General features: G+C 40.2%; 1 protein-coding gene across 5 annotated transcripts in view; it reads left to right on the top strand.

The window, feature by feature from the left end:
- Positions 1-501: 501 nt before the first annotated feature.
- USP34 (ubiquitin specific peptidase 34) overlaps positions 502-14,312 on the top strand; it is a 241,823-nt gene continuing 228,012 nt past the window's right edge. Inside the window, exon 1 of one of the 5 annotated variants that reach the window (XM_032873840.1) lies at positions 502-556. In XM_032873840.1, coding sequence (XP_032729731.1) covers positions 514-556 — 43 coding nt within the window. In that variant the 5' untranslated portion in view covers positions 502-513. Of the gene's footprint in view, positions 557-1,217; positions 1,585-14,312 lie in introns of those variants that run through there. The other 4 variants (XM_032873843.1, XR_004384586.1, XM_032873842.1 and 1 more) reach the window with 4 other exon arrangements.

The following is a 14,312-nucleotide window of genomic DNA, read 5'->3' on the forward strand; positions in this document are numbered from 1 at the left end:
GCACTGGAGAACAGGTGGGCAGAAACTTTATACCATCAAGTTGGAGCAGCAGAAAGGCAAAGAACACCGGCAATGGGGTCCTAGCATGGGAAGACGCTGGGACGGGACCTCGATAAAACCTATAAAAGAATTACTACAGGGTCTGAATAGCTGCTCCGGTTATAGTTCTAAGATTACGTACACTCCCTTTTGGACTATTCAGTCACATCTCTATAAAATGTACTGGATATAGGAATCAGTGAGGGTATGAGGAAATATTTTCCTAATGCTAACTAGTTGTTAACCAACTTCAGCTGGGCGTCCCCTTTCCTACACCTGTTCTTTGTTTTGCCCCTATCTTAATACCCTGGCGATCTGCTCTTCGCTGAGAAGCAGAAGAGCTATTTCAGGTGAAGAGCCGTAGACGGGCAATTGGTGCAGGGCCCTCTCGCGTAAATGGGAGGAGATGCCATGTGAACGCTCTTCACTCCGCCATTTCTAGTCACATCAAGGTGTCTTACTGCGGGAGGACGGATGAGTCTTACAGAGTCGAGGGTAGCGATCAACACGGATGCAGGTTACGCCGCCCGTGGGCTGTTCCATTCTCACAAAGCCCCGCGGGGAGAGGACCGTGTGCCCCAACTTGGGGGACAGCGTCGCTCCAGCCCGGCTCCCCTGTGCACCGTGCCTCCCTCATCCCCAAAACCCGAGAGCGGGGAGGGAGAAATCGCCGCCAATCCCTCTTCGGGGGCCCGAAGGAAAAATGGCGAAGCGCAAGGGCGGGGAACAGGGCGGCGCGAGTGACCCGGCACTCGCTAGGCCTCAAAGCCCGCGGAGTGGGCCGCCGTGGGCGACGCCGCGCAATCGCGGGCCTCTCGGTGTCTCCGCCATCTTCTCCTACTCACCCGGACTCCCCCCCGCAGCCGCGCTCGCTTCGTGTTTCCCTTCCGGCCGCTGACAGAGATCCGGGCTGGGCGGGGTGGGCGAGCGCGCGGAGTGGGTGGACCGAGGGCGGGGAGGCCGGACGGAAGAGGAAAGGGAGGGCGGCCAGCCGGCCGCGGCGGGGTGTGGAGCGTGCGGCGTGTGTGCGGAGGGAGGGCGGGAGGCGAAGAGAGGGCGGGAGGCGTTTCTTGTCGGCCCCTTCGCTCGGGCGGAAAGAGCCGAGCGCAGCCCGAACGCTCTATTAAAATGGCGGCGGCGTCAGCGGTGGCCGCGGCGTCTGGTCGGTGAAGTGACTCTGCTGCTTCTCTCCCCACCCGCCCCCTCCTTCCCTTTCCCCTCCCCCCGTCCTTCCCCCTCCTTCCCCGCCGCCGGCGCCTCCGCGCCCCTCCGGCCTGCGCACCTCCCCTCGCCCCCCTCCTCTCCCCCGCCCGCTCGGGGGACCGCCGGCCCCCTCCCCCATACTCCTGCTCTCCGCCCCGTCCCCGCCGCCGCCCGCCCTCGTCGCCTCCCCGCCCCGCCGGCCGGCCGGCCCCCTCCTCCGCCTCTCTCCCCTCCCCCCCGCCGGTCGGGATCAGTCAGTGCGATCCGAAGCGGGGGAGGGGGGGGGCGGCGGCCGAACGATGTGCGAGAACTGCGCAGACCTGGTGGAGGTGTTAAATGAAAGTAAGTAGCCGCGGCGGCGGCCTGTGGGGGTGCATGGTTTGGGGACCCCGCGCAGCAACCCGGGCTGCCGCGGCCTGCGGGAGGCGACGGCCGAGACGGGCGGCTTGCGGGCCTAGCGCCCCGGGAAGGTGCGCGGTGGCGCTGCCGCCGAGGCGCCTCGGGCCCAGCCCGGCCCGGTTACCTGGGCGCCCGAGAGGGGGCCGTTCCGGAGCTCTGGCCAGGCCGGGCCTGGGTGGTCTTACCTCTCGGAAAGTTTCCTCATTACAGGTGTCAATTAACGAAGGCACTAATGAGCCTTCGCCTTTTTCGTCCTGCCGGGAAGGTGAAGGGAGGTGGGGTCCGAGGACGTAGCTCTCCTCTGCAGTCCGAACCCTTCGGCCCTCCGGCCGCCCTCTTTGATTTTCAGCGTGCTGCTGAGGAGGCCTCTTTTACCTGCTAATTTTCATTAAACTCCCTAGGAGGAGGTTGCTGGTTTTCCCCTCCCTTGGGGGTGTGTGGGTGTATTAAGCCTTTCTGCCAGTCCTGAAATAGCTGAAAATGAACTATGATAGTCATGATTGGAACCTTCATACCTATTTTTTTTTTTTTTAAGTTAATGATGTTTTTTCTTGGCGTACCATTCGTCGTTTTAATGGTAAATTTTATTAAGGAGAGCACTGTACTACAGATACCATCCCGGGATAGTCATGGCCTGTCTCCTGGAAGGAAAGGCCTTATTCCGTATACTTTTGATTATTAACGACCGTACACTGATACATACACACACACACACGTATGTATATATATATTTAAGGCAGATTCTTTTATTTCCGACTCTTAGAAGATAGTATTTGATCCTAGAGAAACAAGCTGTGTTGCAAGTTCACTACTTCTGGGCCCAAAGGCCTAGTTGGTTGAGGTGTGTATTAGATAAAAGGTTAATTTACAAAAACTTGATTGTTGAGAAAATGATCATTTACAAACCGCTTATGTGGGTTTTGGATTTGTGTTCTGTTATTTCCAAAAACTTCCAAACTACCTCTTTTCTAATATGATTAAGACAGTGGATTTGTAAAATGTATCCTCTTGTTTGCATTTGAATTTTGATTTTTTTGTGTTTGAATTTTACTTCAATAACGCAAGGCAATAATAAAAATGGAATGGTTCTAGTTTACTTTGAACTGTGAGTTTACTTTCTGACAGGTGGAAGCAGATTTTGCACATATTTAGACTGGACTTTCCCATATTTGTGTTATTCTAAATTTTCCTAGAATTTTAAGGTTATTTGTATTTATTTTGAGATACTTTTACTTTTGGTGCAGGTGTTTTATGATATGGTGATTATGTAGGTGAAGCCCTTCGTACTTTAGTAAATTGTTTTATATCTCATATAAGTTGTGTGATTATGGTTTTATTAGGAAAAGCATATCTTTGCTTTCAATATAAGAAAAACTGGTTTAATAATATTTTGAAGTTTTAAGTTATTTTGAACTCAATTAGGAAAACTACCTTTAATATAGTATCTAAAGAAACTAAAGTTTGTTCATCTTTATTATCTCTTGAAAAGAGACATGAAAGTTCTTATTGAATTATTTGGGAAACCCCTAGAACTTTGTTTAGAAGCAGTCAAAAATGCAGTGGATTTATGGAAACTTAGAAACGTAGAGAATCTTGAAGTAGAATTTAGCTTTTATTACCTTTAATTGTATACAGTTAGTGGAACCAGGTTCACAAAATGTGGCCATGCAGACCCTCTAAGAAATTTGTCTTAATGAACAAATAAGGATTTCCTATTTGTTTATAAGTCAGTGGGCTCTAAAAATACTTAGGACAATTTCTTAATATTTCCTTTAAAGCTCAGTTTAAAAATCTGCTTCCTAAACACTAACCTTATAATGATGCTTCCTTTTTTTTTTTTTTTTTCTAAATTACTTCAACAATTTTATTGGTAGGTTATAGCAGACTATTATAAGTTTTTTTTCCCCCCTCTATTTGTAAAATTGTTCTCTCTCTCTCTTTTTTAGTTTTTTTCCTGCAGTTCTTGTATCCCAAACATAAGAGTTTAAGTCTCTAGAGAACAGAGGGTCTTACTTTATCTCATTATAGTAACGTTTATCCTTACTGGGTGGAATCCTGATGGCTGGAACGCAATAAAACCTGTTGAATTGAAGTAGGTTATAGATCTTTTAAAAAATCTTGCTCACAATAACTCTTAAGTCTGTACCTTTATTCCCCCAGAGGTTGTGCAAAGATGAGCATCCACTCATCCTTGATTAGAAATTCAGAGTTAAAGTCCCCAAATAATGTGCTCAGAACTCATCTCTCAGTATAACTCGCCATGAGATTTTAACCAAAAAAGGAAAAAAAATTACCAAAAACCTATTTCTTATCAAATTTACCAACACTGGTGAAACTTAAAAGTCTGCCTGGACGCACTGGTGTAATGTAAAAATTTTGTGCTTTAAATGAAAGGGTAGACTTAATGCCGATAGTACTGCTTTATATCTGATATGCGCAGAGGGTTTGATAATGGTAGGGACTTCAAATATTTATTTAAAAATCTGGCAGACCATAATTTAGTTAAAATAAAAGTTGGTAACAAAAGATTATAAATAGCTTGTGTTTGTCATCAGTTTTTGGTGAGAGAATTAATACTACCATTTATACCTCTAGTCCTGCTGAGAATTTGAAACTGTGAACTCTTACCATGGAAACATACAGGTTTAAAAGCACACTTTTGCCTGCAGTTTAAGGACCCCACTGCAGCCTGTCCAAGGAACCAGGCTAAGAACCCCATAATAAGGACCCCCACATCCCCTTTTTAAATAGTCTTGACAGGTACCCTAAAACTTATATTTCTAAATAATGTTTGGCTTTAGTGTTAGAATAACCAATCTCAAAATACTAACATTTAAGTTTCTCTTTTCCCTTCAGTGCTTTATTTTTAATAAGGACATTTTGAAAGCTTGGAATGTATTTAGTTAATTTGTTTACTGCAGTTTGTGGGTTTGCATTCAGTTTAGGAAATAATTTTAAGTTTATATTCCTGTGTTTATTCTGTTGAATTTGTATATTTGCAGCTTTTCTAGCTATTTTTGTGAACTAGTTTACTAAGTCCATTTCTGGGTGTTGATGAGAAGAGGTTGGAGGTGAAGTTATGCTTTGGGCCATCATGGTAGCTATCTCAGTAGTAAATTGAGGTCATTATTTGCCTTGGTAAAGTCAGTTTCTCTGAGAGAATGAAAATGGTTTTAAATATAGATTTTGTTCTATGGGTGTGTTTAGTAAATTACAGTTTGCCAATTGTAGCATTTAAATTAGACAATTTATTTGTCCCTCCTCCTTATCTTTGAAGATGGGCAGGAGCAAGTATTGGTATCTAAATTTTAGAGCTGAAGAAATTAAATCTCAGAGGGGCTAAGTGGTTTGCCAGATAAAGGTCACCTGTCACTTGCTTAGTTAGTAATCCTGTCTAAACTTGAACTCAGGATGCTGTGATAACAGTATTTGCAGAATAATTCTGTTTGCATTATTTTTCAAAGCAGAATACTTTATTGAGCAGCTTGTGTTGAGTACTTTATCAGCTCTTTGAGGTAGGTACTCTGTCACCCTTTTCAGATAAGAGAACCAAGATTTAGGGTTTATATAACTTGCTTAGAGTCACATGACTATATTTGGTGGAATCAGAATCTGAACAGGACTTAATCTCAGGTCAGGCTAAAAAGGCCATGCTCTTACAAGTTATGCTATGCTGTGTAAACTTTATGATGATCTGTTTGAATGTAAGACATTATTGTGAGTATAGTTTTTGATTGACGGAATAAAATATTAGTATATTTTTATGTATTTTCACAATTTCAGGCATAATGCCATTGTAATTGTAGTAGGAATTTAAAAGCAGTGGTCCTTAAGTAGCTGAATGGAATCTAAATATAGTTAGCAATGAGTCCTTTAATAAACCATGCATTTCTAGAGTTTTTTTGATACTATAAGTATATAGGCACTAATTAAATCATTAGTAACAGTATTTTTTGGTTGACCTATAATTCTAAAATTTGAAGTGATTCCTAAAATTGGAAATATGATTTTACAGCACAAAGCGCCAAATTATGAATTATTTACTTGGTGATCTAGTTAAGTATCACTTAACCAATTAGTATTTGAAGTAGTATGCATAATTTCAGTTTGTATATTTTTATGGTATAACTTAGTGCCTAGTACTTCATGGCATTGTCAGTGATAACTGTCAAGGAACTTTAGCACTGTATTCATGAAACGTGGTAACATTTCTTATATGTTTAATGATAGTGTCTATATATCTGATGAAGTATTCCCAATGTGTAGATAGTGTGTATTAATAATTTTTGTATTTTCAGAAAGAGAAACTTTCCAATAGTGTCTTGACCAAGGTGTGACATACCCTCGCTAAAGGAGTGGAGCCACCTTTCTCTTTATTTTTTTCTTATTTATAAAGGTTGCATATGCTCATAGAGATACTAAGAATTATAAATCTAATCATCCAGTGATGATTCCTGTTGATGCTTTGAAATATTTGTGGTACACAATTATATTTCTAAGAATGAGATATATGTAGTTTAATATCTAACTTCACCTAATGCTTAATGTTACTAGTTTTGCCTAATGTTTTGTTTGCTCATTTTCCTTACTAACCTTTCTTGAAAATGTACTTTTTGTTTCTATAGTATTTCATTTTATACGAAATTTAGTATTTTCCTATTGTGTTTATTTTCAGTTCTTATGTTATAAATAATGCCACAAATGAACATCCTGTGTATAAATCTTTTAATTACATTACTGTTTTTTTAGATAGATTTCTAGAGGTTATCACTGTGTCAGAAATATAAACATACTTTTGTTTGTATTGTCTACTTGCTGTTCAGAAAAGATATACTGATTTCCACTCTTTAAGTATTGTCTGCACAATGTGGGCACTTTACTTGTACTGAATATTATCCTTGAAAAGGTGTTATTTTGGCAAAAACTGTAATAGCCAGTTAATAGTAAGTTTGAACACTTTTTTTTTTTGTTTTAAGATTTTATTTATTTGACAGACACAGTGAGAGCGGGAATACAAGCAGGGGGAGTGGGAGTGGGAGTGGGAGAGGGAGAAACAGGCTTCCTGCCGAGTGGGGAGCCCGATGTGTGGGACTCAATCTGGGATCATGACCTGAGCATAAGGCAGATGGTTAACAACTGAGCCACCCAGGTGCCCCTAAACATTCATATTTTTATTGGCTATTTGCATTTTTTAATACATTGCCTGTGTTCTTTTTCAACTTTTCAGGTTTTAATGTTTTGGGTAATTACCTTACAAGAGTTGCCCATTTATTAACTGTAGCAACCGTTGGTCATATTCACTGCATACACTTTTTTCCTGCCCCCTTCCCCCTTTTTAAAAAAATTTAAAAAAAGTTTTTATTGCTTTGTAAAGATTTTATTTATTTATTTGACAGAGATCACAAGTAGGCAGAGAGGAAGGGAAGCAGGCCCCCCTGCCAAGCAGAGAGCCCTACGCGGCTGGATCCCAGGACTCTGGGATCATGACCTGAGCCTGAGGCAGAGGCTTTAACCCACTGAGCCATCCAGGAGCCTCCCACCCCTTTTTTAAAAATGTGGTCTCTCTGCACCCATTGTGGGGCTCAAATTCACAACCCTGAGATCAAGAGTTGGATGCTGTGCTGACCAAACTAGCTTTCCTGTGTTTTTTTTTTTTTTTTTTTTTTCATTTGGGTGTTTTTAATTATAGGTCTTTAAAAAATGTTTCATATTGTGCAGCTTCTTCTGCAATGTTGCCTGTCTAAAACACAGCATATGATTATCATATTATCTGCTTAAACTGTCATAATCTTCAGTACTTGAAGAATAAAATTCTAACTTCTTAACCTGACATATATCATAGCACAATTTGACTCAAACTCCTTTTCCTAGCTTCATATCTCACTTTTTTGGTGAGGCCTTCTTAAATCTTTCTCAACCTCTCTTAAAATAACTAATATCCTTTAGTTTAGGATACATATGTACACTTTAGCCCTCCTTTTTCTTTTCTTTTCTTTTTTTTTTTTTAATTAACATTAGTCTTCCTTGCTGTGTGAAGAATTCCTTAGACTCAGGGGCCATTGTTTTCTTCTTTTCCCAGCCCCTAATATAGTGCCTTATAGAGAATAGGTAACCATTTTAGTTAAGGAAAGATTTTTGTAGAAGGATGTGATTGCCTAGTTAAATCAGTATTCTTGGGCCTATAGTCAATAATGACCTATATTTTTTAAAATAAGCTCTGTACCCAGTGTGGGGCTTGAACTCAAAATTCTGTGAGCTTTGTGTCTATGACATGAACTTTGACTAAATTACTTTTATTTAGGACTTTATATACCAGGAAAACAATTGGACTTTTTGCTCCTTACTGTGATTAACGCCTGTTAATATTTTTTTTTCTCAAATTCCATAGGAGTTAAAAAATTCTCCAAATATGTTAATTGACAATTGATGTGGTGTAAACCTGGCTTCTTGCACTTCCCTTAATGTAGTTGTTGCAGATTGGTTTCTCTTCCTGCTCTAGCTGTAACCTCTTCTAGAAAACTTAGGTTGCTTTTGAACCTACTTCTCTAGCCATTGCTGATTGGATTCCAAATAGACTCCTGACCTGATGGATTGGTGGGGCTGCTTTTGATCAGTCAGATTTCTCCTGTCAGAATGTTTGAACGGAAGGGCCAAGTATCTGTGAGCTGCTGAAGGAGAGCGGGTGCTTTAGGAAGCTGGTGGGAGGGAACAGAAACATTGAGGAAGTAAAGGCGGCTCTTTGCAGAAGAGATTTGGGACAGATTTGTGGAAACTGTCGACATGAAAGCTCCGTAAAGATATGGAAGATATTACCATGTGGTTTTCTAGCACTGAAGTTAGAGCTCCTTTGTTGCTGTCTCCCATATACATACCATTTGAGTTAATGTTCAAGCAAAAGAGTTCTGATTCAAGTAATGTGCCTTGACGAGCTTTCTTGTATTGGAGCATATACCTTGTGATTCATGAATAAGATAATAAAAAGCAGTAGATATGATATAATCATCAGCTATAGCATACTTCAGCCAGAAACTGAGTACTTCATTATAATCTGGCTTAAATTCTTGGAACATGTTGGGCAAGTGTCATCTGTAGTGTTGGTGGCAGGAGAAAGCTTAACTCCTTTCGTTAATTATTTCTCTACCGGGATGTTTAGTCTTTTTCAAAAGAATGCAAGTAGCTTTGTTGTTTCTGGAAAAGAAACCTGCTTTCCCCTCCCTCTCCCCCAGAAAAATCAAGTAATTAGAAAAAAAAAAAAAAAAAGGAATATCTGAAACTGCTTATCAAAGAAATTGTCCTTGTTTTAATAAAATATCTCGTAAGTTGTTTTTGCTTTCCTCATATATAGCTTTCCTTATACACATTGTTTTATTTATTTTTTTAAAGATTTTGAGGGGGAGAGTGAGACAGAGTGCACATGCATGAGGGCATGGGGAGGGGGGCAGAGAGAGAAGGAGAAGCAGATTTTGCTGCTGAACAGGGAGCTTGACGGGCTTGATCCCAGTATCCTGGGATCATCACCTTAGCTGAAGGCAGCTGATTAACTGACTGAGCCACCCAGGTGCCCCAAAAGCTAATTACATGTTATTCTGTATTTCTATATCATTTTTATGTAGGCAAAAAGATGTAGGCATCTTTTTATGTTATTCTGCACTTACATTATAATTTCCAGTGGCTTCATTGTAGTATTCCATTGTTTGGTCCTTCTGTAACTTAACCAGTCCTCTGTTGATGGGCATTTGGGTTTTTGTAATTCTTTGTGTTATTGTCTGTATATTACCTGAACGTGGTCTGTGAAGTCAGATTACTGAGTAGCTCATACAGTATGTCTGGAAGGGAAGTTGACAGTTGCGCTAAAACTTAACAATAGAGCATCAGTATATAGGCTTTATAGTCTTAAAGTGTTTGACTCCTAGGTCTGTGGGACTATTCTAGCAATGTGCTGGTTCTGAACCACCATAAGACAAAATAGGAAAATAAGTATTTTTTATACTGGGTAATTTTGCTGCCAGACTCATGAACCATATTCTGACTACTGAAAGGCTCAGTACCTAATGATGAATGTAGAAGTATAAGAATATAAGCTCAGAATAAATTTAGACTTAAGAAAATGCTAAGACAGATAGGGATTTTGAAGTTGTGTTCAAAACTTCAAAACAAAAAAAAAGAATATCATTAAGGGGATAGTGGGCCCACTTTGTAGAGTGGCATAATGGTGGTCAGCAGAAAGTTGTTCTATTCTAATGGTACCTTGTTTCTATTTTCCCTTTTAACAGGAGTCCCCAAACCTGTAGGATAAATCATATATTAAGAGAGAATCTAATCTCTAGATTTGTGAGGAATAGTGAGAGTTTTGTTAGTGGTGTTAAGAGTTAAAATCTCGAGGTCTGAGCATATTGCATCCAGTGAAGGTGATAGAGCTATGGTTGTGTGTGATTGTGAAGCTTTAGCTAAGTTTCCTGGGGAGCAGAAATTGCCAAGTATTGTCTTAGGTTATTTTTCCTCCCTTATTTTGGGAAATAGAAGAGAAACTTTTCACTACTGTACCAGTCATTTAGTAGAGAGTGAAATGATAAAAAAATTGGCATGGTACAAAGTAACTTAAACAAATGTCATTTTTTTCTTTGCTTTAGAAACCAGTATGATAAAACATGGAAATACTACTATAGGTATGACCTTTTTGATTACATCAGTGTGATCGAATCTGATGTCCTGGTGGAGAAGATGAAATGTATTTTTGTTGTCGTTCTAGAGGGACTTGACTGGTGGCAAGCCACAGGGTCTTGTCCTTAATTCTTTGCTCTTCAGGATTTTCAGAAATGATCTCTGGTTTAAAAACTGTTCCTCCGAATGGAATTGTCTCTATTTGAAGGGAGTGAAGGGGACTTCAGAACCTCCTCCCTTTTTTTAAAATGAAAAGCTCATTTTGATCTGTTTTATAGATTGGAGTTCTATGTAAGGTTTCTTTTGGGGAGAACAGGGTGAGCTGCTTGTGCCTGGGTTGATCAGATTGTTAAGCATCTGCCGTGGGCTCAGGACATGATCTTCTGATCCTGGGATCAAGTCCTGCATTGGGTTCCCTGGTCAGCGGGGAGTCTGCTTCTCCTTCTCCCTCAGCCTTTTCCTCCTCTGTTCTTTCTCTTTCTCTTTCTCAAGTGAATAAATCTTTAAAAAAAAAAAAAAAGCTTGAGAACCATTAATGATAATACATGCTCAAAAGGCAACACAGGCTGAAACTATTCAAGTATTACATGTAATGTGTGCATATTATGGGAGATGGTATTTCAGTGCTTGTGCAGTTAGAATACTGTGTTGAATTGTATATAAAACACTGATGATAATTCTTCTGATGGTATTTGAACATTGTGTAATTTCACATATGTTCATTGAACTTCAGAAACTCATGAGAAATGGAATTATTTAGCCAAGGCTATATAGCTATTAAGTAGCCAAGTTAGGATTAGAATTTAGTTCTTTTTTCTACTCAGTGTACTTTTCACCAGTAAGCTTGCTTGCAATTTTTTTTTTTTTTTTGAGAAGCTTCACTATGGGAGTTGGAAAATTCATGAAAAACCGACAAAGGAACTATGGAGAGGTTAATTCTGGTTTAAGTGGATTAGGCAAGGTTTCAAGGAAGGTGGAAGATTGAATTGGGCCTTTAACTGCTTGGAATAGTTGTTGGGAATGAGGGGAGTGGAATGGTTTACCACAATTTGTGATGTAGCCACTGCTAACCTCATTTCCTTGCTTTGCTTCTCTCACAGATGTTATTTGCTGCAATGATGAGCCTTTATGTATGCCTGGAATTTATCACCTTACTATGCCTTCAAGTCTCAACCTAAATGTTACTTTCTCAAGGAGGCCTTTCTTGAACATCTATTCTAAAGTATTTCTGGTTCTTTTTTTTTTTTTTTTTTTAATTTAAGTGTATGCACACCCAGGGCGGGGCTAGACCTCATGTCCCCACGATCAAGAGTCTCACGCTCCTCTGACTGAGCCAGCCACGTACCCCTGAAGTAGTTCTGATTCTTATCCTTTGTAGCACTTACCACAGTTTAGAGTTAGGTATTTACTTTTTGTTTACTTGTTTTATGTCTTTTCATTTTACAAGACTATAAATTCTGTGGTTGCAGTCATCTGTCATATTAACTAAGTTTCATAGTGCATGTACTAGTAATACTAGCAGTACTTGTTAAAATGTGTGAAAAATCTTAAGATCACTGTAGGTGGGTAATGGAACAGAAGACAAGGGGTAGGCTGGATGTGGTGGGTTTTCCTGCTTTCTGAATCTACTTGGATATTTTATATACTGTCAATCCTTTTGTGACATTCTGCTTACCACCTCCACTCATAAAAGGGTACTCCACTGATTAAAAAAAAGAAAACCCCAATTTTGTCAAGGGGTGTGTCTGTGTTTTAATTTGTGAATATCCCTTGATATTTACACCCATGTGTTAAAAATGGGAGATGGGGAATTACTTTTTGAACCAGGTAGGACTCTGTTGCAGGGACCAGAAGGAGAAGAATAGCTCCTTTGGTGGAAAAGGGATTTTACCCCCTAAATTATAACTAAGCAGTTGAGGTTTTTGGGTTTTTTTTTTTAAGATTTTATTTATTTGACAGAGAGAGAGAGAGATCACAAGCAGGCAGAGAGGCAGGCAGAGAGAGAGGGAAAGCAGGCTCCCTGCCGAGCAGAGAGCCCGATGTGGGGCTCGATCCCAGGACCCTGGGATCATGACCTGAGCCAAAGGCAGAGGCTTAACCCACTGAGCCACCCAGGCACTCCACTAAGTAGTTGAGGTTTGTGCTGACTTTGGGTGTGGTCTACTCTTAATCCATGAATTCAGAACGTTATCAAGACTTCATTCCTTTTTGGCTTGTTCTCTGTACTTCCTTGGTTTGACCTCAGTTTGGCCCTTCTCATGGTATAGCTACTTCTCATGAAATAGCTACTTCACCATCTTTATACCACACTGTTTGTAAATCATGTTTGTACTACACAGAGGAAAAGAGAGAATCTTTGAAACCTGTATAAAGAACAGGGAAGCTTTTTCCAAAACCTTCATGGCGAATGGCATTTCATATATCATTGGCTTACATGTCATGGGACTTAATCCTGAAGTAGAGCTCGGAGTGGGTGGACTTCAGTTGCCTTAAACTAACCATAACCCAGTTCCCGAAGCTGATCCCACCTAAATCTCAGAGCTAAAAAAAAAAAAAAAAAAATTTCCCACAAAGAAATTTGGCATGTTGTGACCATGAAGAAGGTGAGATTGTTTCTGGGCAGCAAACATGTGGATATCTAGTACATTATGTTATAGTGAAAACTTAATACTTTTTTATGGTTTTATAACTTGAAATCAGGGATTGGTTCTCATCCACATTGACCTGTCTGTAATTTCTGAAAGTGATGACAGGTACATAGGTAACCAGTGTATAGAGTTAGTTTGGTGAATTTTCATGTTTTCTGGACATTTGTACATGGATGTGGTATGCGACATTCCTTATTACTTTGGCCTGGAAAGCTTTGTTGATCCTGGTGTCTGTGCACATCTAAAGTTCTCATGCTCATGGCAAACTTCTGGATCTCTGAGTGCCCAGCAGTTAGACTTGTTGAAGCTCATGCCGTGGATGCACTTGTGAATGTTGATGGTGTGTTCTAGATAGTCACTGTCTTGTTGATGGCAGAATGGCCCTCCTCTCCCGCTCTTTATGGGAGCCTTTCTGGTGGGCTCAAATTGGAAAGTTGAAAACCTTTTTTTTAATTTTTTTTTGAAAACTATTTTTTTTTAAATATTTATTTACTTGATAGAGATGACAGGCAGAGAGGCAGGCAGAGAGAGAGGGAAAGCAGGCTCCCTGCCGAGCAGAGAGCCCGATGTGGGGCTCGATCCCAGAACCCTGGGATCATGACCTGAGCTGAAGGCAGAGGCTTTAACCCACTGAGCGACCCAGGCGCCCCTTGAAAACTATTTCTTAATGTTCTATTTACTGAATACATTATTTTGTGTGTCTTACCTTCACTTTTTTTTTTTTAAATCTTCACTCTTTATTTAAATATTCAATATATAAAAAATACATTAACGTTTAACATGTGTAAAGCATTTTGCTGGACACAGTGGTAGATACAGAAATACATTTAGGTGTATTTCTCCTCTTAAGGAAGGTTGGAGTCCAGTAAAGATGAGGCAGTAGAATGGTAGTTGAGAGACTGATGTTTGGAATCTGATAGACCTGAATTAAAATGCTATTCCTGTCATTTATTAGATCTCTGGCTTTGGTTAAGTTCCTTAACCTCTTAATTCCTTCTTCCTTACTTGGAAATGAGATGATACTTAATCCTCACAAAGTCTCTGTCAAGTGTAATTAAGGTAGTAAGATAATACAATACATAAAACACTTAACAAAGTGCCAGTGTAAGATAAACTGTGTGTGTGTGTGTGTGTGTGTGTGTGTGTATGTATGTGAGAGAGAGGGAGAGAGAGGGAGAGGGGAGGGAGGGACAGAGAAAATGGTAAATTCCATAAGAACATAAAATAGCTGAAGTGCAGTGGGAGGAGTTTAGGTTTAGGTAAGATTGGAGAAAGCTTCATGGAAATTTGATAAAATTTTAGTCGATCTCTGAGCAACTTTTTTTTAACTGATTAGATTTGGAAAAATGGTCATTTCAGTAA

This window comes from Lontra canadensis, unplaced genomic scaffold, assembly GCF_010015895.1.
Source record: "Lontra canadensis isolate GAN:19392208 unplaced genomic scaffold, GSC_riverotter_1.0 scaffold50, whole genome shotgun sequence".
In the NCBI taxonomy this organism is placed as follows: Eukaryota; Metazoa; Chordata; class Mammalia; order Carnivora; family Mustelidae; genus Lontra; species Lontra canadensis.